We start from the raw sequence: 25,000 nt of genomic DNA, 5'->3' as shown, positions 1-25,000 counted from the left end.
CAATCCCGGCCTGTCACTCACTCGGCTCTCACGGAGGCTCCAGCTAAGAGGCGATTGTCACAGCGGTGACAAAGCCCCAGGCAATCATCGCCATGGTGACACAGAGCTTTACCTCTTAGTGAGACTGGAGACGTCTCAACTCGAGTCTCAAGTTTCAATTTAGCGCGGCGAGACCGCCGCTCGCCACTCAGTCACACTGAGAGGATTTTCTGTGATGGAATGGCAAAGTCGACTTTCACTTTCTACCTTCTGTAGCACGTTGGCGTTACGTCGACTGTTCCCTTTTGTGCACCTACACACTGACTTTGAGGTGTATTGCCCCATTTCTCTGTGACTTTACCCTTCACTTTTCTATACGAAGTGATAAGGAGGACAGTCACACTGCAGCTCCAGCTGTTAAGATTCTTAGGGCATTTATGTTCAGACAGAAATATGTACAAATGACATTTTACCATGAAATGTGTTAATTTCTAAGCTGTAGTAACTTCCAGGTCCTCACATCAGTTCACAGCTGGTGTGATGTCGCCCTATAACGTGCAGTAACTGAGAGAATAGTGACATAGTAACACGGATGCATAGAGATCCAACCAGACGCCAAGATCTCCAGAGTGATGTTACTTAATGTGAGTGACCTAATCCAGACTGGAGCGACCCTGACGCTCGTGTTCACGCAGCTCCAGACTGAAAACAGAAGGACGACGACAGCCGATGCCTTCGTTTTTGGCCGCCAGCCTAGATTGATGCTCTGTAAGCAGCCGCTCCAAGGCTAAGCGCTGTAATTGCTGTTTGGGGGGGGGTTTTGCTCTGCAGAAACGACCCCGAAGAAGGCAATGAGCGGTCTGCACGAGCAGAGCGTCTCTCAGAGGGTGGAGAGGATGATTCTGTCTCCGAGGTACAAAGATGGATTCCTCCTCCTCCTCCTCGTTTTTGTTTCTTTTCTTGCTTTTTGATGGAAGTGGTTTATTCCAGACCTTTGTTGTCCCGGTGATACAATGACTTAAAAGAATTCAAAGTCTTGACAGAAGCTTTGGGGCGTTTGAGGCTGCGAGTGGAGACATTTTGAAATCGCTGTCTCACTAAGAAGATGAGATTGTAAATGAGCAGATGTGCCGCTGAGTGGCACGTTACCGCTTCCACAACTTTCCTGGCTATCTGCGCCACGCTGTCAAGATAGATAAGAATGAAATATGGTCAGAGTGAAGTAGCGTGAAAGGAATACTCAGCCTGTCCGACGCCTCTGGATCCTAGAGCAGCCAGAGCAAAGGGACGATTTCCATGGGTTTATAGAGAAATATTGAGAATTTCTTATCTTGAATTTTGATCAATTTTGACCAACTCTGTGTGTTTGGTTGAAAATCTATATTTCAATAAGTTTCGTCTTTGAATGAGAAACTGGCAGTAACAAGAATGGAAGACGACAAAGATGAGGGAGAGGAGCAGCGTGTTCTTCCTCTTCCTTTCCAAACCTCTGTGCTCGCCATCGACTCTCATAATAATGTGTGTGTGTGTGTGTGTGTGTGTGTGTGTGTGTGTGTGTGTGTGTGTGTGTGTGTGTGTGTGTGTGTGTGTGTTGGGAAGAAAGCAGTTATCGTGTCACAACAATTACATGGAGAGCGCTTGAAGCCAAATTGTGTTTATGCCGGTGAAACGGCCCCGAGAAGCCTGTTTCATTTTCTGTGAAGCATAAGCGATTATTTTCTTCGAGTCGACGGGAGGGAGATTTGTGATGTCAGGTGGCTAAAGTGAGAGAGAGAGAGAGAGAGAGAGAGAGAGAGAGAATCCAGGTATAATGGTTGTCTTCCTGTGTCTGACCTCTGGAACTACAGAGGTCAAACCTTTCATCCCCTCCTTCTCTACGCTCCTCTCTCTGTCTCTCTCTGTCTCTCTCTGTCTCTCTCTGTCTCTCTCTCATTCCTTCCTAAACAGCAGGTCAACGTCTTTATGATCACCATTAATTGTGAACGATGTGGTTTAAAGTCTATTTTACACACACACACACACACACTCTTTTCCTTTCCTCTCCCTCTCTCAGATATTCTTCCTCCTCCATCCCTCTTTGTCTCCTTTACCCTCGCCTCTCTACCTCTTTTTTTCCTTTCCAGTCACAGATTCCCCCTTTCTCCGCACTTTAACCCCCCAGAACCCCCCCAACACACACACACACACACACACACACACACCACCCCCTCCCCACCCCCCCTCACTTATCACCTCCTGATGCTCCCATAAGGTATTCATCCTCCCTTCATTCATTCATCTCTCACCCACGGCTGTTTCCAATTGGCCCAGAGACATTCCTGGAATGCCAGGGCATCATGGTGTGTGTGTGTGTGAGAGTGTGTATGTGCTTGTTGCCCTCTATTCATTCTTTCATGTCTGGACCTATGCAGCAACTATTGAGAGTGAGAGTAGAGAAGACAAACTCAACTACCACTATGAACTACATACACACTCACGCATTCTTGTGTTCACGTGTGTGTTTATGTGGAAACACATACACACACTTTTTAAACAGAGCTTGCACATATTCAAACACATCACTATAACTTTCAATTCAGTATTGGAAGTACAAATGATGAAACACAGACTCTCTCACACATACACACACACACACACACACACACACACACACACACACTCCCTTCAGGATCTCTTGAGCGCACTGGATAAAAATATTACGCCACAATTACATTACCGTTACCACGACAGAAGGTCTGGACAAAAAGGCACCGCTGCGACTCTCTCTCTCTCTCTCGCTCTCTCCTCTTTCCCCCCTCAAACATGACGAAGCTCATGGAACATGCAGTCGGCCCGGCGCTGAGACCAAAGCCATCTGCTTAAATCCATTCTGTCACTCACAGCAGCAGAGCATCGCAGTCTGCCAAACTGATGCTGGAAAGGAAAACATCATTCCAGATAGACGGATCAGAATGTTAATGAAAAGTGTGAAACCATCTAAACGCCGGACATTTTGCAGTTCTTCAACTTTTGTCCGGACCAAAGAGGCTCCAAAGTGATTCAACCTGGATAAGCTCGCCTGAAAGGAAGGAGAAGAAGAAGAAACAATCAAGGAATGAGAAATTGCAACAAGAGAAGAAAAAGCCATTCATCTTTGTTGTCATAGCAAGAGAATCTACACACTCACACACACACACACACACACACAGGCAGGACACACACGGATGCAAGTGGCCCTGCGCACAAAGCCAGCGAGGATACAAACACAAGCACATAGCAATTACTGCAGAATCTGCAGCCTAGCAACCAGGATGTCATTGTCCCTCATTGCATTTCTGTGTGTGTGTGTGTGTGTGTGTGTGTGTGTGTGTGTGTGTGTGTGTGTGTGTGTGTGTGTGTGTGTGTGTGTGTGTGTGTGTGTGTGTGTGTGTGTGTGTGTGTGTGCCTCCTGTGACAAAGATCCTCTCTTGCAGGACCCGGAATTTTTGTGTGACAGGTTGAGAATAGCGGGACGGAAAAAGAGAAAGTATTAAGCTTAAAGGGTGAGAGAAGGGGGAGGGAGAGAGAGAGAGAGAGAGAGAGACTTTGTAATCCAAACAACTCCAATAATTAACTGAAGTAGCCACATGACATCACTTTGATCTTTGCTGATTGTGGATTTGTCAGCAGCCACGATGTTTGATCTGTTACCATTTTAAATCGTGTACACACACACACACACACACACACACATACACATACACACACAGGTGCGAGACTCACAAAGAGCGTCAGCAAAATTATATTCAATATTTAGCAATTCAAACTAGAAGATGAAAGAGAGCGAATTCAAATCAGACATATTTATGAGCGTCGTCCTGTTTGTGGCGCGCACGGCGATGACGCATCGGAAAACACGACAGCACACAAAATGACGCTTCATCTGATTGTTTCTAAAGCTCTTTTAGTGACACAGGCTTTGTTTGTATTGTTTTAGAAGACGCGCCGTGTCTCCATTCTGAACTTCAGATGCATAAAAAGCGTTTGATGTTCCTGTGGCAGCTCTTTGCATGATGCCTACCTGTGTGTGTGTGTGTGTGTGTGTGTGTGTGTGTGTGTGTGTGTGTGTGTGTGTGTGTGTGTGTGTGTGCGCCTCATGCAGACACATTAATAAAGTCTGATGAATCAGTGTCATATCCACATTTCCTCTGTTCTTTCCGTCTCTTTTTGAAGCTCTCCCTCCCTTCACTCGGCTTCTTTAATCTTCACCTCTCTGCAGACATGTTAGCTCCTCCTCCTCCTCCTCCATCCTGTCTTCCTCTACTGCTCTCGCTCCTCTCTTCTTCTTCTTGTCTTTGCTCCCCTCTTAACGTTGACACATTTTTTTGTACCTCTGTCTCTTAAATTGCTGCGTTGCCGCGTATTGCTCTCATCTTCATCATACTGGAGATGTTGTGTTAGCTTTGAGTTCAAAGAGAATACAAGGGAAGACTTTGCTCCTCCAGGATGTGAGATCTAAAAAAAAAGCTCATTTATCTCTTCTTCCTCTTCAAAAAACTTTAGGAGTTCCTGGATTCAGTGACACACACACACACACACACACACACACACACACACACACACACACACACACACACACACACACACACACACACACACACACACACACACACACACACACACACACACACACACACACACACACACACACACACACACACACACACACACACACACACACACACACACACACAGGGTAGCGAGCAGGAAACCAAACTAAAGGACTCAAAAACAAGTCAAGTCCATAAACTAAAGACCGGTCGTGAGCAACAACCCAGTGTGGTTTGAGGCTGTTTCCTGTCTCTTTATACACTTAAACCCTCCTGTTTTGGGATCAATCCCTGTCAGTGACTCAGCTCCGATCTGCGTCTTAACCACACTGAACGCGGCTGGTGTGTGTGTGTGTGTTTACAGTATCCCTGTGTGTGTGTGTGTGTGTGTGTGTGTGAGAGCGTGTTCCCTCCGTGGGTGTGTGTTCGACGTTGTGTCTTTGTGACTTTGACTGAAGCTCTCAGACGAGGAGCCAATTGATTGAGACGGCCTCAATTAGTTTCTGTGATTAATTGAGTGTGATTGGGTGTCGTCCCTGGCACCTCATCATTGAAGTTATTGACAGTCTAATTAGTTGCCGTGGCGACCGCTTAAGCACAGCTGATTGTGTGTGACAGTGAAGCGACCCCGTACCAGCCAATCACGCCTACCTCCCGCTTGTGTGTGTGTGTTTGATCATTGAGGCAAACCTTGAGAGAGACGCTCACAGGGGATCTCACACAGATGTTGTGTTATGACAGAGATGGCCGTTACGTAATTAAGACGGCCTTCATCTGTACTGTGTGATAAGGTTTTCATTGTGAATTAGCAGTCAGAAATAGAAGATAATATTGAAATTAATGTCACAGATTGTTCTCAATAAATCCTGAAGGACGATTGGTCAGAGGAGAGTAAGACAGAAAAGTAAAGGTCTATATTTGTCACTAACAAAAGACGTAAGGTTGAAATGAATATCCAACTAAAACATCATAACGTACAGTCTAGTCTACTACATCCAATTAGAGAAACGTGCCAAATAATAACTGTATATAATAACTATATGATGTAAATGAAAGAGACATTTTCATTAACAGAAAAGCACTTCAACACGCCAGAACATTAAGAAAACACAGAATAAGAACAATTATAAAGGTGATAAATCATCATATAAACCTGTTGGTTAACGTGACTGAAACCTTTATTACCTTTATTAGACTGCAACCAAACCTGGCAACATGACTGATTTATGCAGCCGCAGTAATTGGCTGTTAAACTGGATACTCGCCGCCTCAGCGAAAATGACGTTTTAACAAAATAATGAGTGTTTTCTTTTGGTATCCGCTTGATAATCCGCTCCTTATTCCTCCATTATTCCACTGGAACACTTACATGCACACACACAAATCCCTCCATACGTCCCCGTGCAGGTTTAAAATATTATGTTTCCCCTCATGCTGCTAGCAGGACATAAAGATCCCTTTATGGCAACATTGTTTCCAGGTAACGGCTGCCTTTTCAGCCGGCCACACCCTGGAAGCCTCGTCCTGCACAAACATCAGGGGCTATCGCTTTCACCCACCGGGGACACAAATCCCACTCGGCTCAGGCACTTTTTCCCATGTCCGTCCTGAATGGGCTGGAGTGACCCGTCCCGTCCTCCCAGTGACGGCCGCGTATACATTACTGAGCATAAATGATGAATTAACTTGCTTAAATGTAGCAGTTGGCAGAGAACCAAAATCGATTCAATACAGGCGACTCGGCCCCATGTTGTCTTACGCTACGGAACATTTTCTTTGGTTAAATGAGAGGGAACGAGTGTAGGAGAAGGACCAGGAGGGTTTAGGGTGATGTGTCACATTATACAGTATTTATATTTTTACATATGTACATGGAGCGCCGTGACAATGGGGGCAAAGAGGAGCTGTGAGGGGAGAGAGGGAGTGGTAGACGGGTGCACGCTTGACTACTCGGAGAAGAAAAGAGCCTAATCTCAGAGGAGGCCGGAGTCGGCGGAACATCACTTTTTCTTTTTTTTTCTGTCCAGCCTCTTTTCACTCTTCTCTTGCTCTGCCGCTCCAATATCCTTCCTCTCCCCAACTGTTCCCTTCCCTTCTTCCCTCTGTCCCGCCTGCTTCCCTGCTCATTGTTTGCTCTCTGTCTTTTCATATTCTTTGGAAATATCAAATTTGAGCTGATATCCTTAGACACAAATGGGGCACAGAAGGTGTTTGAAGCATTTTGTGGCTCAGTTTGGATCAGAATCAAAGGTGTAACATGCCATGTAAACAAAAGGGAGTTAGACGAGTCAGTGATATTTATCTAAATCTGAGGTTGAAAGCTCCTATGGAAACAAAGTCATTTCTTCAAAACAAACTGGGCGGCGATTTTACAGACAAACACAAAAAAAATTGACTGAAAATGTGACACTGAAAAGAGGTTTAGTGATTTAATTGCTTCTTGTTTCTGTTCCTGTTGTTCTATGAATCCAGGCTTAATTTATTCATTGTGAATTTCTCCGCTGCAGTTTGCGTTGTGAAAATAAATCAGAAACAAACAGTGATCTTAACTCAACTAATTAAAAACATATGAAGAAGAAGCAAGAGGCCAAACCATAATTTAAAAAAGACAGTAATGTAACAGTAATGGTTTTATTGAAATATTTGATTAGGAATACATTATTCAACAAGAAAATATGTAATTATGTTCAGCTGCTTTGCAATTGATTAAAGTGGAGTGTATTAGTGTGATGAGGTTCCAGGGTCTTTGTCTTCCTCTTCAAATTTGCCGTCAGAAGTTAACTCTTCCTCCCTCCGTCTCGTCTTCTCTCTCTGCAGTTCCGCCGAAGGAGCCGTCCGTCACTTGCCGGTCCAACACGTATCCCAAAGGCTTCTACTGCAGCTGGCACCAGCAGCACCCCACCTACATCCCCACCGACTTTGAGGTGGACGTCCAGTAAGTACTTTCTGTCTTGTGACCTGTGAAGTACACTTTTATTGGCTGGAGAATTGCGTGGACATTGACAAGTATGGAAACAGTGTTATTGTGGCAAATCATTGGCCTATAAATTGGGTTTCATTGTGCGTTCAGCATACCAGGGTCAATGCCAAGGTTAGATTTGGTTCTCGGGATAAACAGGTAAACAAAATGTGACTGAGTGGAGCTGAAGGAACAAGCATTCCTCGGGTTGACATTGAGAGAGAAAAAAAAGAAGCAAAATAACAGCACACAAATTGCTTTTCACTACTTAAAGTGTTGACATGCTTTTTGTTAAGCGTGACGATAGCAAAGCCTGCGTCTTCCATCCTCTCTCTATGAAGAAAACATCTGTGGATCCTTTCAAGCTGCATTTTTCAGTTATCAGAAATCATAATTAAATTCAGCATAAACAACATTTAATAATTTGGAGTCTAACTTTATATACAAGCAAAAGTGATAATATTGTATGATTATTCTGTCCTGGGTTTCATTCTTTAGTTAATTATCTCTTCTGGGGTCCAGGGTGTTATTTGGTGGCAGGTGATCCTTAGACATTCAGTCTGTGTGGGCAGAGCTCCAGCCTTCCTCTCTTTGATATCCCCACATCACAGAGTGTCACAGCTCACACCACAGAAGGTGGACGCTGCCTTCATTAATGCCAATACATTCTGTGTGAATAATGATGAGGAGTGGAAGAGACGCGCCGAGGGAGTGAGATGGAGAGGAAGATGGAATAATGCAGCGAAATAAAAATGCAAAGACGCCTCTGCTTTCACTTATCTGCAGCACCGGCCTGTAGCCCGCAGATGAGATGTTCAGGGACGCATTTAAAGTGGAGTGGAGTTTGTCTATACTTTGGACAAAATTCATTGAAATGTATCGCTTAAGTGCTCTTTTCCAAGAAAGTTCCTTCCCAAGTTCAACATGTTTTGGGACACTAGAAGCTTTGGAACTCTGGCAATGGTGTCCTCTTCAGAAATGCATGAGCTGGAGGTTTGATCCACCGAGCTGCTGACAGAAGGAATTAGCTCAATGGTGATGACCCCTCTGTCATTGGGAACAATGCCACCTAGTGTCCATTTGAAGGTAGACTCAAGGCCAAATGAAAGCACTTTCCACAAAAAAAACAAACGTTTCAAAGTTCTGAACCTTCTGACATCAATCTAGTCTAAAGTGGAAGAAGAGTATTTTGTCAGAGTCAACGAGTTCAGTCTCTTCTCTGAACTTTGCTTAAGTATATGTTGTGCTCAGTGTCAGAAGTCATTTTTGTTTGTGGATTGGTCAAGAATATCTGGCACTTCAACTGATTCTAACCAACAAAATTGAAACCATGTCAGTCTGCTGTCCAGAGAAACACTCAAAAAAGCTATCAGCCCTTTCAAGAATCAAAAGGATCAAAACTTTTGATTTGCTTTGTGACCTGGCAAATCGGTGCTGGTCAAATCGTCTCCTGTGAGTTGGAGGGTTGTTGTCCTCCTCACACCAGTTGCATATTAATGACCTGCATCCCTCTTGTTCCTCTGTATTCTAATATCCTCTGATCCCTTCATTGTTCTGCGTCTCAGGCCCGTAATCTTTACATGTCATCAGGAGGAAGACTCTCATTTCCTCTGCTTTGATCGTGACCGTGTCACAGACTCGCCTCCCCTCAACTTTGCCTCTGACCTTGCCCTTTACCACTTCCACTTGCCGCTCTCTCTCTCTCCCTCTCTCCCTCTCTCTCTCTTTCTCACTCTCTCTCTTTCTCTCTCTCTCTCTCTCTCTCTCTCTCTCTCTCTCTCTCTCCTGGCTGTTGGTGAAGCAGCTGCAGCAGTAGTACGGTGTTATTGGTTCAGCAGTAAGAATGTCAGTGTGTTCCGAGACCTCTGATATACGATACGCCTGATCACCGACCTGAAAGCCTTCTGACTCGCCCTGGTCTCTCAAAGTCATCACGGCTTCTTCCATGACTCCAAATCTGAGAAATCTTGTCATCGCTACGTTCATGCATCCATACATATTTACGCTGCAAACGGGAATGTCCATGTTGCTGTCGGGTTTCTCTTCTTCTAATGTTGATTCGATCAGCTGGTGGCTTGTGCAATGTAAAACAGGCCCTACAATGAGGAAAAGGTGCTAAATGTAGCTTGTGCTGTAGCCACTCTTTACTCCAGCGTTTGTCCACCTTGTGACCTTTCCACCGCAAAATCTATGAATTACATCAGTGTAAAGGACAAAACTACGGAAGAGAAGCTAATCAGCAGTGTAGAGCAGTAACTCGATGCAGGTTAGCTACATTTGAAGCTAACAGTGCTTCTTGTTTGTGTCAGTCGCTCATGCAGGCGGCAGCACATCTAGCTAGCACACCTAGCCAAATTTAACGCTGAACTGTGCTCTGTTCATCTGCAATAAATATTAAAAGTGCTCTATCATGACCTGCTCCTGCCTCACAAATGCTGACAAGCGATGTTACCATTTGTTGTATTATCAATTTATTTAAAGATAAATGCTTCGAGCTGACAAATGAAACAGAAAAAAAACAGGTTCACAAAGTAGAGCAATGAGGAAATTGGATACATCAGGCCAATAAAATGCTGAAATGTGACTTTGGCAAAGTTCCAGATCCAAGTGACAAGATAACTCTTCATTGGAACAGGGTGGCCAGTCAGCGATTTAGGCTGCTGAGAATAGAGTTATGTTGCCACTTTGATATATGATACCAGGCTTTTACAAAAAAGCCTTAAACTGTTTTGTAGATCTCCTTTCAAGCCAAAATGACACACGCCCACACAAGCTGATAAACGTATTCCGTCGTTATCGGGCTTCATCTCCACCGTCCTTTCTTACTCATGTCTTTCTTTTCTCCACAGACATAACCAGCGGGCACTGGAGGTGCAAAGAGATCCGGTCCATAAGAATCGATGTCATGTGCGTTTTCCTGAGGTCTTCTCCAGTTTCTCCTACAAGGTTAACGTGACAGCTGTCAACGCTCTGGGCAGAGCATCCTACACCATCTCCTTTGATGAATCCACCATAGGTGAGGCAGATGTTGGCTCAAGTTATCGTGTGTTTTCACTTCCATTTTCAGCTCCACTCCCCTTCGTACTTCCTCTCTCTGCTCTATTCTGGGTTTCCTCCACATTGTGTCCTTGACCGAATTTGGATCTTGATACAGGACAGATTCATATTGCCTCTTTATTACCATAGTACCAAGCTGTTTGATGAGCTTGTGTTCCAAATCTAAATCTTAAATTCTGACCCCAAAAGGTTTACGTATATTATGGAAATTCAAATTTCCAATGGCCAAACAAGTGTCACTCAGTTGCATTGAGAGAGAGAGAGAGATGGAGAGAGAGAGCAGCTTCTTCCTCTTCTTTTTTCCTCTTCACCATCAGCGTTGTCCATTAGTGAGACACCAGCAGACTGAGTCATCCTCGCCTCTTGTCATTATTAAATGGGCTAGATAACACAAGCTCCACATGTCTCCCGTTCGAGAGACTTTTGAAGCAGGATGAGACGTTTGACAGGAACCAAATAAGCCCTACTTCCTGTTAAGACTTAGCCAAGGTACAAGAAGGTCGTTTATAAGGTCAGGATATCACAAGCTCCTGTTGATTGATTTTTGCAGAATTAGATCAACAGCCATGTACTTTTAATAATTTTTTAAAGGATTACATAACATTGTAACCCTGGACATGTTTGATATTTCCCTCATGTTCTGATGCCCCTGTGCAGTTTGATGCAGTTTCAAATGTTTCTATTTATGAAGCGGCACATTCATGCACATTCTCGCCTCTCCCCATCTGTGGAGATGCACAGCCTCTCGCTGTCTGAAGGCTGTTTTCCTTGGAGATAAGGTCCTCTATTATTGTGGAATATTGCAGAAAACCCAATTCAGTCTCGCTCTTTGGAAAAATGCATTTTTTTTTTGTCCCCTCGCTCTGCCTGCAGAATAACACCAGAGCGCTTAGAATTCATACCAACTGACCCAAAAAGCACTGAAGAGGAGAAATTCATTTTTAAGAAGGGATGAGGAGAACTTTGATAGATGAGTGCAGTACCGGCGGCAGTCCTCGGCCCTGTTGTGTCGCTCAGAGTGTGATATACACTAGGTGTGTGCACGGAGACACACACACACACACACACCTCTGTGGGCTTTATATGTGGGAACCATTAGCAATTCTGGTTAGCGTAACGCTTTGGAGGGTAAGGTATTGAGAGAGTGGTGTGAGTGTGCGTGCGCGCGTGCGTGCGTGCGTTTGTGTGAGAGTGTAACCAAATGAGGCTGTGACATGCTCTGCCAAGCTTCGGACACAAGATTCATGAAAATGTTAATGCTAGCCCGGATTAACGGCTTGGCTCGGCTCCAGGTGATAGAGCAATGCTCCCCCGCCTGCTCTTTGCTTTTCTTTCAGCTTAATTCAGCTCTCAACTTCCTTCTTCGTCTTGGAGCCGGGCAGCCTTGTGTGTCCGTATCCGTGTGTTCAGAATCTGCTGGGTTGTAACTGTAATTGTTATTATTGGAATTGTTCAACCTGTTGGAGATAGTTTGTAGGAAAGGAAAGATGTTTTGTCTTTCCCACTGCCCCCTAGTGGATGTAGTTTTTAACGGTTAACCCTTCAGTCAATGTTTGGTTTCACTGCCGGCTGCTGTTGTACCTGCTAACCAAATTACCAAAAGTGTTTACAGTTCTAAGATTTCAAAATTATCCACATTCTCAGTCACATTCGCACCTTTTTCTCGTTTCTTTGCTTTCCTTCTCCTTTGTTGTTGTTCACCTTCTCTGTCCTCCCTTTGACGCCTTCTTTACAGCATCGTTAAAGTGTTTCTCATGCCATTTCTAGAATGTAAGTCACATTCATTTTCAGGGACAACGAGGCAGATCGTAAATAAATAAAACAATTTCATGCTTCCTGGTGCACTTCTGAATTCTGAGTGGGAGTAAGACGATTCTCAACTGTCCTTGTTCATCCGACCAAAACTGGAATAAAATTAGATGAGATTGTGTGTGTGTGTGTGTGTGTGTGTATGTATGTGTGTGTGTGTGTGTGTGTGTGTGTGTGTGTGTGTGTGTGTGTGTGTGTGTGTGTGTGTGTGTGTGTGTGTGTGTGTGTGTGTGTGTGTCTATGTGTGTGTGTGCTGGTGCTGTCATGCTGTGGGTACAGTTAACAAGAGTACCCTGGAGCAAGTTTCAGACTCATCAAACGATAACTGATCTGGTCTAAGTGCAAAGGGTTCCACAGCTGAATCATTTTACACACAACAAAGGACGTGTGACTCACTCATGGGTTTAAGGGCTTTCCACTCATGCAGAGAGGAACTGGGAGATAAGAACTGGATCAGTGGCGGTTGTGTTTTACGGATTAACCGTGAATAATCTGTTTTTACACTTCAGCTTGTTTAGCTTTACCGGCACACTTACCTGCTTCTGTATGGCTCTGGGCTGAAAGGGTGAAAATAACAACTTAATATTTTGAAAAATTTAGCAGCGCTGCATTCCTGGTTCTGTGTAATTCGATGTAATGAACTTTAATGAAATTCCAAACGGGGAAAGCAGCAGTTGGAGATGCTTGGTGGGGCAGAGGCCATCTGTCTTCTGTGGCATCCGTTAAATAAGTAAATACTGAACCGGTGTAACTCGGCCACTTTTTGCTCACCGTTGAGAAGTTTGTACCTAAACAAAGCTGCCGGCGTCGGTGTGAAATGGTTCATTACTCACTCCTTAATCACTATTTATGACACACTGGCATTTACTTGTTATATTGGTTTGTTCCCTAGACAACAGTATAGAAAATCTGTTTCAACAAACTAACTCTCAATTAATTATTAACTTGTACTTCATAATCCCAGAAAGTCTGAATTTCGGTTGATTTTATTGATCTGGAACAGCATGTAATTCATATATCTTCAATCTGTGAAGAGACACTTGTGTGCTCCTCTGCCTTGTTGTGTCTTTAAAACTGGCAGCAGCTGAGCCTTATTTATTACTCCCTTAATATTAAACGTACCTGTCTGGGTTTTGTGGTAAGGTTAGTCAAAATGCAGCCCTTGTCTCTTTCCACCACTTTCACAGGGACAGTTCTTCTGTAAGAGCAGCGTATGATTGAGTCAGATGTGACATGTGCTGTGTCTCCAAGCACTCTGCTTCTCCTTTTTCTCCAACACTAAAGTGTGCCGATGGCTGGATTGTGCACTCACGTTTCATCCAGTTGAAAGGAAACAAAAGGAATCAGGCAAGATTAGGAATAGGAACAATTCTGTGAACAGGTTTTGTAGGTTGTAGACATTAGATAGATAGGAAGTTAGACAACAAAACCACAGGGAAATGCAAAGAACGTGTTTTTCTTTCTGTTTTTGTAAGACTGAGACGATCTCTCTCTCTCCCTCTCTCTGTCTGTCTCTATCTTTCTCTCTCTCTCTCCCTCTCCCTCTCTCTCTCTCTCTCTCTCTCTCTCTCTCTCTCTCTCTCTCTCTCACTCTCTCTCTCGCTCCTTTTCAGCAGACGGTGTATATAATGCTGTTGGAAGCTTAGCTTGAAAGATAAGACTTTACGTTACAGTATACCTCTTCAATCCCCCCGCCCCCGGCCTTTTGACAATGAGAAGGCGTAGGCTGCGGTGATTGTCGAGAGGCAGGATAATGTCAGGACAGATGAGGTCTATGGAAGAGGATGAGATGTAAAGAGAAAAAAAAGAATAGAAGATAAGAGAAAGTCAAGAGAGGGGAAGAAACGTGTATCCAGATTTAAACGGCTGGAGCTCCGAGGGTGATGACAGACGTTTCCAGGCCGAGCGGGAACAAGCTCAACAATGGGATTGCATATAATTAAACAAGGACCACATATCAGTTTTGTTCTTTCATATAAGCTGTTGTAATTCTTAAAGGTTTGTGCTCAAATGGTTGCAGCCTTTGTCATTATTCTGCTCACAGTTTGGACCTGATAACGAGATATTTTTCAACTTATTTGCTGGACTTTTTTGTCTCTCCACGTAACTTTAAAATGCACCGTCGTTATCGTTTCAGCGACGTGCTAGTTACTCAGCTAGAGCCCACGTTTCCTCCCCTAACACATCAGATATTTTTAATACCTAACCGTTTACTTTTGGGTTGTGTGCTCCCAATTCAAAATAACTTTATTAATAAGAACGTCCACTTTGTGTTTGTAAATATACAAGGTGTGATTTGCAGCAGCGTCACGTGACTGTTTAACAAACCCCCTGAGACTCTGCGGTTATCCTTTCATTCTGCACCACAGCTTTGTTTGCACTGCTGGGAAAAGTCGATGCAAATCTGGAAGACAAAGGAGGATTTCTGCTCTAATCTGTGGGGAGGAAAGCTCCGGACTGACTTCACATGCATGTCTACGTTTTGCTTCTCTCTTTGGCTCCTATTTTTCCCATCTTTATTCCTTCCTTTCCATCTTTTGTGTTCTTATTCTGTTACTCGAAGATGGTAGCCATGAGATTATCATATCTCTATATCGCCTCTCACTCCCGAGGGATGAAACTGCCTCTCTGCTTCTATCTGCCCGTTATCATCTTTATCCTTTCATATTTTTAACCAGTCATCCTACGAAGGTCACGCTCAGGAGAGATAGAGAGAGAAAGAGAGAGACAGACAGACAGACAGACAGAGGGGGAGAGTTGCCTGTCTGTCAGCTTTAGGTCTCAACATCAGCAACATGTTGCTTGTGCGTTTTACCTGAAACTCCCTCCCTCCTCTTCATCATCCTGCCTGCCCCTGTATCATCGCATCGGTCTCATCGGACGTTCAGGTTCTAATTGCCGCTATCCATTTCCTTTCATCACATGTGGTATCTGGTAGAGAAAGGGTGTCATGTAGCCGGAGTGGCAGGGCCAATGTGTTCCCTCGTGGCAGTGAGCTAACAAAGCGCGGTTCATTTAATATCCTCTGAAAAGCGTTCCATTGAATCGAATTCTCGCCTCTCCCCATCTGTGGAGTCTTTCTCACCAGACGAGCATTCAGGTACGCAACATTTGTACATGTCTGTCCTTCAGGGACTGGCTGCTTCTCATCTTCCTTCCATCTCCGCCTCCCACACTCCTCCTCCCCCTCTGCCTTTGTCTTCGCTTCAATCTCTCGCTGACAAATTAACAAATCAAGCTCGCACAAGGATTAGGCGCCAAACTTTTATTAGATTGACTGCTGGCTTTACATATCAGCACATTTGAGAACTTTCTAGGTGTTAAGTTGGATCCAGATTCAGCTGGGCTCTGTTCTGGTCCTCTGAACAGCTCACAGTGTTTCCTCAGACACCACAGCAGAACATTGAACAGATCCTTGTCTCCTTTATTTTTGTGGAACAATGGACATCACATCTTTGGGGCGTTTACAATTTCTTGTGACCTGAAGTTCTTTTTGCCTACCTATGTTGAACGCACGTATTGGAAGTCGCTTTGGATAAAAGCGTCTGCTAAATGACTGTAATGTAATGTAATGTATGTAATGTTTATACTAGCTACAGGATACATCATTAGATGTGTGTTGATCTGGATGTAAACAGTGTGGACAGAAAGGCCTCCAGCATGTAGATACTTTATTACAAATCATTAAAAAATAGTATAACTTAAGGTGTGTTGGTATGTATTTCCAGACGGAGCAGCAGACCACATCTATCATCTGACCTTTCTGCTTTATCAGCATAACAGTGAAAATGTGTATTATTTATATTTAACATTTGACTGAAACTCAAAATCAGACCTCATTTGAAATTCTATGGTGAATCCAGTAGCAAATCTCATAATACTAGGAAAGTAGACTTGGAAACGGAATCTAGTGTGTGTAATACCCGGGAATCTCCATGACGACCAGCACCACTAAGGATGATTCAGCTGGAACAAACGATACTTATACCTGATACCTTGATGTAATGTCTTTAGCACTCCAAAGTAGGAACTCTGTGATTGTGAGTGATGTCAGCTGTTGGTTGAAGTCCTTCTTCCATCTCCCCCCTACAGTCAAACCGGACCCCCCAGAGCACGTGGTGGCCACCCCGATCCGCAACAACGTCCGGAGGCTGGAGGTGTCCTGGAACAGCCCGTCCACCTGGCCCGACATAGACAACTTCCCCCTTAAGTACTTCCTTCGGTACCGACCTCTCATCCGGGACCAGTGGCAGCATGTGAGTAGAACCTCCTCATGCATCATAGATCTAGAATGGATGGAAGTACTCCGACTGGGACGAACAGGGCATTTCTAGCGTTGGGAAACCTCTGCTGAGAACATTCTGTTTCTATTCTAGATATAATGGTTGAAATATAACTGCAGGCTTAACTGTGTGGCAGATGGAGTTTTCCTTGGAAACCTTTCTTTCCTTATCCATAAGGAAGGAAACGACACATTGCGGAGCTGATGGATAACTTTCTTTCAATAACATTTGCCATTTGTTACCAGGGAATCTGTACATTTTTAGGAAAGATATGAAAATGAGGCCTAATTTTGGTCCGTCTTTGCGATCAGTGAAATTGCCTGAAGTCCACACAGGATTGTAAAGCAACACCGGCGCTCTTTGTGCGGCCAGACGCCTCTGAGAGCGTTTAGCAGTGACGAGTGAAACAGGCCAAACTGAAGCCGTTTGAGTTTGATCCCCCGGTCAGACAGACATAATGGCTGGGCCCCGGGTTTTTTGTGTGTGTTACTGTATCTGACTGTGTCTTGTGGGTTCAGTCCCCTGCGGGCTCCTTATAGTAAAAGCATATGTGTCCACTATAGGATTCCTGGGATGAAAGCGCTTGTAAAAAGGTTCTAAAGTTGCAGCGTTATTATCATGCACGTCAATGGTTTGCCAAGGTGTTGTTCCAAGAACTTAGGTTACAGAGCCTCACATGTCCGCACACACACACACATGAATGGAAGACGTGCGTTTGACATGTGCTCGTCTTCTCCTCGCTCACTCCGTCCCCCTTCCTATCCTTCAACACCTCCATCTCGTCATTCCCCCCCTTATGTTCCATTCCCCCCCTACTCATTTTGCCTCTTCCTCTTCTTCCTCTCTTTCACTCTTCACCCCGTTTCCCGACTCTCTCTCCCTCTTCTTGGAGGAATGTGTGTTAATCTGTTAGTCAGCTAATGCAATTTTCTGCGGTCTTGAAGCGATGTGGAAATGTTTGCCTTGTCTTATTTGTGTTTTGTGTTCAAGTCGTGACTAAGAAGCTCTTTGGGCTCTCTGGGCTTTTGGTAATTGCTTCCTTTTGTCATCGTCTCGCGCTGGAAGATAAAATTTGTTGAGGGGGTCGTTTCCCAAAAGCGTTCGCACATTATGGCAAACTCTTGAACCCGAACGAACCAAAAGGTTTCAAAACTGATCCGACCTGAATCCTAAATTGTAGACTCTGTGTTTGCAGCCATAACACAGCTTACAAGACGTATGTACACACACACACACACACACACACATGACCACATTTAGATGTATGCGCCCCACTGTTGGCTTCCCAAACGTATGTTATATATTTGCACAAACCCGCATTCACACAGTCACACATGTACAGACTGTAATTACACAATGGAATCCATGTTCAAGCTCTCCTCACACACACACTCACACACACACACACAAAGAGGGGGAAACTTGTAACAACACCTCAGATCTTTGTGGTCCAGTCCGATGATTAAACCCGACACATACTCCGGCTTTTCCTCTTCGCCCTCGCCGCCGCTAATCAATCCATATGTGTGACCGTGCGTGACGCCAAAGGTGGGAAACCAAAGTCAATATTTGGATTGGGTGAGAACACTCATTTGGAAATTACATAAATACAGTGGAGGACAGCTGGAAGTGGCGGCCTCCGCGGCTTTAATTCTCTTGTACGAGTTGAGTGAGGTTTTCAACCCGGCGGATTTGAGGAGAGCGGTGGTGAAACGTTCTGTGGTTTCCACTTCTGCTGCTGTTTGGTTTGACAGCGTTCATACTGCGGCACTCCAGACCCAAACTCTCCTCGATGTTGGTTAGAATAAATGTTCCGTGTGAAATCTTTAAATGATTCCACTTCATTCACAATTTATACGATTATTTCAGTTTCGCTAACGTTTCTGCCTTTAGATTTTCTAGTTTGAAGTCGTTTACCTCCTTTATTGTCCTCATTCTCCTTTAATCTTGAATCACTTGAATTGATTTTGCGATTTATGACCGTTTGTCTCCTTCTCATTCAACCCAAAACCCCAAAGTGTCTCTGCGATGTTCTGCTCCCATTCGTCCGATCACTCAGCCTTGATTATCCGCGAACCAGTAACCCGCCGTATCATCAGCAGCTACATTTACGGGGGAGCGTAATGGTGTCGCCCTCTCTCACAGCAGTCGACCATAATGCAATAACCAACTATTCCTCTCTGAGCCTGACAGCTTGTCACTGGCTTCTGCCATTCGCTTCGATCCCGGCCTGACTGTTTTAATGATTATCCTTCAAAGTGCGAGCAACAATACAAAGCATTTTGAATTTAGAACTACTAAGCCGTGACCCAAATCGTTTAGCGCCGTCTAATAAGGTTGCCTCGAAATAATATACAGTGTTTACCGGCTGCACGTATACTTCATTAATGACAGCCGCAAAGGTTGAATACTAAATGAAGTGAGAGGAATTCAGCTTTAATGCGGTGAGACAGCGGGCCCGGCCGGTGAAAGGCTTTCAATTTTGGGGGAAATGTGGTGGCGCCTTGATGGGGACGCCGGGGGGGTGGGGAGACATCCATCCACTTGAGGAATGATGGAGTGAGCGTCCCTGATAGACTGATATAAATGCAGATAGAGGGGAGAGAAAGGAGACAAATGGGAGTGAAACAGGGAAGGAGCCGTTGAAGCTTCGGCGGTACAGAAGAAGGAGAGGAGCTTATATGCAAACGCTCAAATTGGCCAGATTTACAGATTGGTATGTACAGTAAACATGAATAAATACATGAGCCAATACGGACGCAAGGTATGGAATATGGAATGAAAAATGCGGTTAAGATTCAAGACTCCAGGGCAAACTTCACTTTGTGTTCAGCCGCTTATAGAAAGATGCAAAATTAATTTAATGGGGCTCTAAATGGATGAAGCCACACTTGATCAATGTTGGAATCTTTGAAATATGCATAAATCTCTGAAGATTATTAATTTTGTTAGTTGAAAAAGGTTGGGAAAGTGCAAAGACCAGCGCGTTTGTTGAAGTAGAGACGTATAGATTCGAGTTTTCAAGGGCGAGGAGAGAGAGGGGGAGAGTAAAATATGTGGGCGTTAAATATGCAGGCACCGCAGGATCAGATGGAGAAAAGGATGGGTGGATGGATGCATAGTGGAAGATTGAGGGATGAGAGAGGAAGACGCATCGGTCACATCGGCTTGATGGTGGCCTCAGACAGAGACGAGACGTGAGCCACAGGAAGATAAGTGAAGGGAACAAGAGGGGAGAGGGAAAGTTTCACAAGCCATAAGTTACAAGGTGCTCACACAATGTCAAGAGTCAGATGACGGATGGCAGGAGGAAGGACAGAGAGAGAGAGAGAGGAAGAGAGAAGGCTGAGATACGTCGGGGTGAACTGCATCTTTCATTTTGTCATTTTACTCGTCAGGGTCTTTCTGGAATCTTTGTCAACGACAAATAAAGACACAAAAACGTTGAAATATCGGCCGGATTCACAAAGAAACTTCCCCTTCTTTATCTTGTGCTTTCATCCTTCACTAATCCACTAGTTTGAAAGAAAGAAAGAATGTTAGAAATTGACCTTAACGTCTGTTTTTTCAATGATTCCGTGGCCTCGCTTGCTTTGTTTCCACCCTCAAAGAAGCACACGCACACACACACACACACACACACACACACACACACACACACACACACACACCTCAGTGAGTTATGAACTCAGACTCTCGGAGCAATTAAAGCATTGCTTCACTAACTGCAATAAGAAAAATCTCACATTGCTCAATATTCTCTTCCCGGCACATAACTGCATCAGCTAGGCTGCCCTTTAGGGATGATGCTGAACTCCAGGAGACTGGAAACACACACACACACACACACACACACACAGACGTCTCCGCACAGACGCAGTCAAGCACGGAAACATGCGCATATGCAAATACAAGGCTGCAACTGGACGTACAGTCTTGTGTGTGGGAGCTCTTATACACACACACAGCCAGAGTGAGAGAGAGTAGATGTGTATGCATAGATAGAACAGAGACACGCCCACTTATAGACATCCAACATGTGAGACACACACACACACACACACAACCTATACATTCTCCTTTCAGAACTCCTACACCTACACAAGCTTTTGTTTGCTGAGGACAGAACTTGAGACTCAGATGATGTAAGAGACGGAGAGACGGAGAGACAGGAGCAGGGACTGAAAGCAGCGGCCGACTTTCAATTCTCCTCCTCCTTTTAATCTGTGCCCACTCGCTCACTCGCTCGCCCCCTCGCTCACCCGACTCGTCCCGCCCTTCCATTCACTTGCTCTCCCTCCTTTGTCGCTCGCCCTCTGTTGCTCCGCATCTCTCTTCCTCTTCCCCGTCTCTCATTCATCCCTCTCTCTCTCTCTCTCTCCTCCCATTTCCCCTCCCCATCATTTTCCTCTCTTCTTCCTTTCTGTACTTCTTCCCTAAACATCCTTCTCTCTTTCTTTCTCTCCCTCTCTCTCTCCCTCTCTCTCTCTTTTAGCACCGACATGCTATCTTTCTCTCTCACTCACTCTCTCTCTGCATCTGTATCTGTGTAATAATGGCCTTTGTATGTTTGCCAAAAGTCACTCTCATCCTGCGAGCACTTAGATGAATCAATAGAGGACCAAAAGCATTGTGTGTGTGTGTGTGTGTGTGTGTGTGAGGAACATTGTTATCATTGTAAGGGAAGGCAAAGATGCAGACACTGAATAAAAGGTTATTCAACTCAATCTGACAGGCACCTTCTGAATACCAAACTGCCCCTCTGCTTCCTGCCACCTCTCCCTCACTTTGTCTCTCTCTCCCTCTCTCCCTCTCTCTCTCTCCCTCTCCCTCTCCCTCCATCCCATCCCTGTGCTCACTCACTCCTGTGCTTCCTCCACATTAGCCTCTGTCGGCTCCGCCCGCCCCTCTGCTCCACTCATCCCTCCATCCATCTATGAGTCCAGACAGCTGCTTATCCATCCATCCATTTGTATGAATGGGCGGCATGATAAATGTTTGGACCTTGTTTGGGGAAAACATCCCATCTAAAGGACACTGAAACGGACAGATCATTAATCAATCCCTCCCTCCCTCCCTCCCTCTCTCCCTCCCTCTCTCTCTCACACACACACACACACACACACTTATGAAAGTCATTTAGCGCGGCTGTCACATTAAAGTTAATGTTCTTTACATTTAGATAAATATTTATGCACATGTGTACACACACACACACACACATTGCAGCACATGCATTAATACGTGTACACACACTGTAACCATGACAGCTGAAGTTGTTCAATCTGTCAGCGACATTAATATACGGACGGTCTGTTGTCATAACTTTTCTCTCTAACATCGCATAACATTTTAAAGATCATACAAATCAATATGTACAATCAAAATCCACCATTCCACCAAGTTTCCTGCTAACACACACACACACACACACACACACAAACACACTGAGGGTAAACATGTCTCTCTTGTTGTCTTGAGTTAATGACGGAAACATGGAGGCAAAGGAACGCAGAGTGAGATATGAAAGGCAAAGTAACAGTGAGAGAGAAAATGAATGAGACGCAGCCGGCATACACACAGGTGGCACACACACACACACACACACACACACAGCACACATCAGCCATCTGAGAGGATCCTCTTATCTTCAGAGTGTTTCCCTGATGGCGGCTGGCAGATTTCATCGCCCTGACGTTTTGTGTTTGCCGAGCTCGGGAGGTCTCAGTCTGACGAGGGGGAATGGAGTCGGGCGAGCGAGTGAGCGAGGGGCCAAAGCTCTCGCCTCGATTGATTTCTTTATCAGCACGTCAAGCCTCCGACTGTCATACACACACTCGGACAGAATCTGCTTATCGGCTCTGAGTCGTCAGCGCGCGCACACACACACACGGTGCTGAGAGACAGAGAGAGGGAGAGCGGCTTACCTGAGGACCTAAGGGCCTGTGAGGTGAGTGAGGTGTGCAGTAATCTGCTATTCAGACTTGAGCCCATTTTCTTTATGATCCATCTGTGATCTCATATAAGATTTTATTATTATATTGGTTGTTTACATGGTCACTGTTACTATTCATGGCTTTAATGCGGCAACTCTGCACACCAATCTTATTCATTCTGTCCGCATCTTCATCTTACATTTTTGCCCATTTTTTTCGTAAAGAAGAATCCCCATTAAAAATATATCCTGGTGTCCTTAGAAAGCTGCTGATGCAACAACACCACAACATATTCAGACGCTTAGAAAAGAGGATCAGAAGAAGAAGAAGAAGAAGAAGAAGAAGAGGAGGAAGAGGAGGAGGAGGAGGAGGAGGTCTCGTTCCTCCTGAGGTGTGCATGCATGTAGCAGAGTTAATGCAGAGCCTCACCTCTTGCCGTGTTGTTCAAAGCGCCGCAGCCTTTTTAAGGTTAGAAGTTGTAGTTTGGGCTTTTTGATTGGTTAGCGCTTTAGACTCCTTTTACAGTAATTGCTGCCATGGCGATTGGGGCTTCAAAGAGAGAAATAGTGTCTGAGAAATTACCCCTTGACGTTCGTGCGTGCGTGCGCGCGCGCGCGTGTGTGTGTGTGTGTGTGTGTGTGTGTGTGTGTGTGTGTGTGTGTGTGTGTGTGTGTGTGTGTGTGTGTGTGTGTGTGTGTGTGTGTGTGTGTGTGTGTGTGTGCGCGCAAGTGTGTGTGAGTGTGTGTGCATGAGTGTTCGTGCTTGAGCGGGATGAGAGCACCGTGGAAAAATGGGAACTGTCAGTCAACCTAATGAGACCAACCTTCTCAGTCCACACACACACACACACACCCACACACACACACACTGAGCGCCATCGGGCCAGTGGAAGTGCCATATAATTGGGTTTCCTTTCCAGGACAACAGACATGCTCACTGGATTAGATCTGACCACCGACGCCAATTCTCTGGCCGTCTTCCTCTCCTTTTCCTCTCCTTTCTTCCCCTTGTTTCCTCTGACTCTCTCTCTTTCCTGTATCTGTGCCTTCTGTCTCTCTCCTCTCTCACCACTTACGCCTCTTCATCCCTCTCTCTTCTTCTCTTTTCGCTATAGTCTCCCTCCTCTTTCTCTTAACCAAATATACGCTGCCTTCTGCTCTGTGTCTGGTGGAATAAAGGCTACAAATATAGGAAAGAAGTATTATTAAAGCTGTAATGATTTGCTCCTTTAAGGGGATTCTGTATGTAGAAACGCATCACATTTAATTGGATATGATGACCCTCAGCTGCGGAGTGGCAGAGTTCACGTCACAGTAAATGTGTTTGTAGAATATAAGATGAAATGAGACTTTATGGCTCCCAGTGGAGACGTAACTGGAGGCTGCTGCAACAGTAAATATAATAAGATTGGGCCGGAAAAAAAGGAAAAACAAAGAAAGCAGCAGGCAGAGTGCAAGATAAACAATACAGCAAGTTAGTGTAAACAATTACAGAGTTACAGTATGTAAATATACAATGTGCTGTCAGTCTGAGGGAGAGTTAGAGAGTTTAAGGGAAGTGTAGCGTGGAGGGAGAAAGGGAGGGGAGATAAGAGAGAGGGGAGGAGACGAGGAGGCGGGAGAGGAGGCGATAAGAGGGTTGAGATAGCAGGAGATGTGAAAGGAGAGGAGAGGAGAGGAGGATGTGTGAGAGGGGTCACTTCTCTTTCTCACAGGTCCTTATGCAATCCCTGAGGAATGTTCACATCTCTCTGCCCCTCTCTTTGTCTACGTTTGTGTAGCAACCTCTCAGAGTGTGCGCCTGTGTGTGTGTGTGAAATGTTAAGCTTCTCTTCTGTCTCCCCCTCCAGTGGTTTCCCTCCCTTTAAGGCTGCCTAAACTTCCATCTTGACCTTGCATCCTGCTCTGCTCTGTACCCTCTGCTGTAATTAACATGGGGCCACTTTACTTTATTTAAAAATGAGTTTCTTATTGGTTCCACAGTTCTTAAATCCTTCTAATCTAGGCACACACACATGTCTGAGTAGTACTGAACAGACTCCTGCCCCTACTGAGAACAGTGCAGGGACGTTTCCAGTCACACTGTGTTTCCATGACGATCATGTGTTTAAATTGTTCCATTTTCCGCAACCCGTGTCCATAATCTGCTGTCTGATGTTTGGGTTGAGTTAAACTCAGTGAGGTCAGGAGGCTTCGGGTTCTCATGAGATTATTTTTGTCTTTTTCAAATTTATGGGTTTAATATTTTTACAAACTCAGTGAAGCGGAAATGAAACTTCAAAACTTCCAAATCTCAAAATGTATCTGAGGGAAGATGCTCCATCAGACTCAGTCAGGCTCAGTCAGGCTCAGTCACTCAGTCAGACTCAATCAGCACATTTACATTCACTTGTGCGTCTCATCGCTGATG

General features: G+C 44.8%; 1 protein-coding gene across 1 annotated transcript in view; it reads left to right on the top strand.

The window, feature by feature from the left end:
• Window positions 1-25,000, top strand: part of cntfr (ciliary neurotrophic factor receptor) — a 103,440-nt gene that overhangs the window by 68,877 nt on the left and 9,563 nt on the right. The window contains exons 3-5 of the mRNA XM_076136970.1: window positions 7,365-7,482; window positions 10,356-10,522; window positions 16,465-16,628. Of these exons, the coding sequence (XP_075993085.1) occupies window positions 7,365-7,482; window positions 10,356-10,522; window positions 16,465-16,628 (449 nt within the window). The remainder of the gene's footprint in view (window positions 1-7,364; window positions 7,483-10,355; window positions 10,523-16,464; window positions 16,629-25,000) is intronic.

Source organism: Genypterus blacodes, unplaced genomic scaffold (assembly GCF_046128005.1).
Source record: "Genypterus blacodes isolate CSIRO-AG114 ecotype Tasmania unplaced genomic scaffold, CSIRO-AGI_Gbla_v1 ptg000290l_1, whole genome shotgun sequence".
Lineage (NCBI taxonomy): Eukaryota > Metazoa > Chordata > Actinopteri > Ophidiiformes > Ophidiidae > Genypterus > Genypterus blacodes.
The sequence above is the reverse complement of the archived record's forward strand: the minus strand, read 5'-3'. Positions and strand labels throughout refer to the sequence as shown.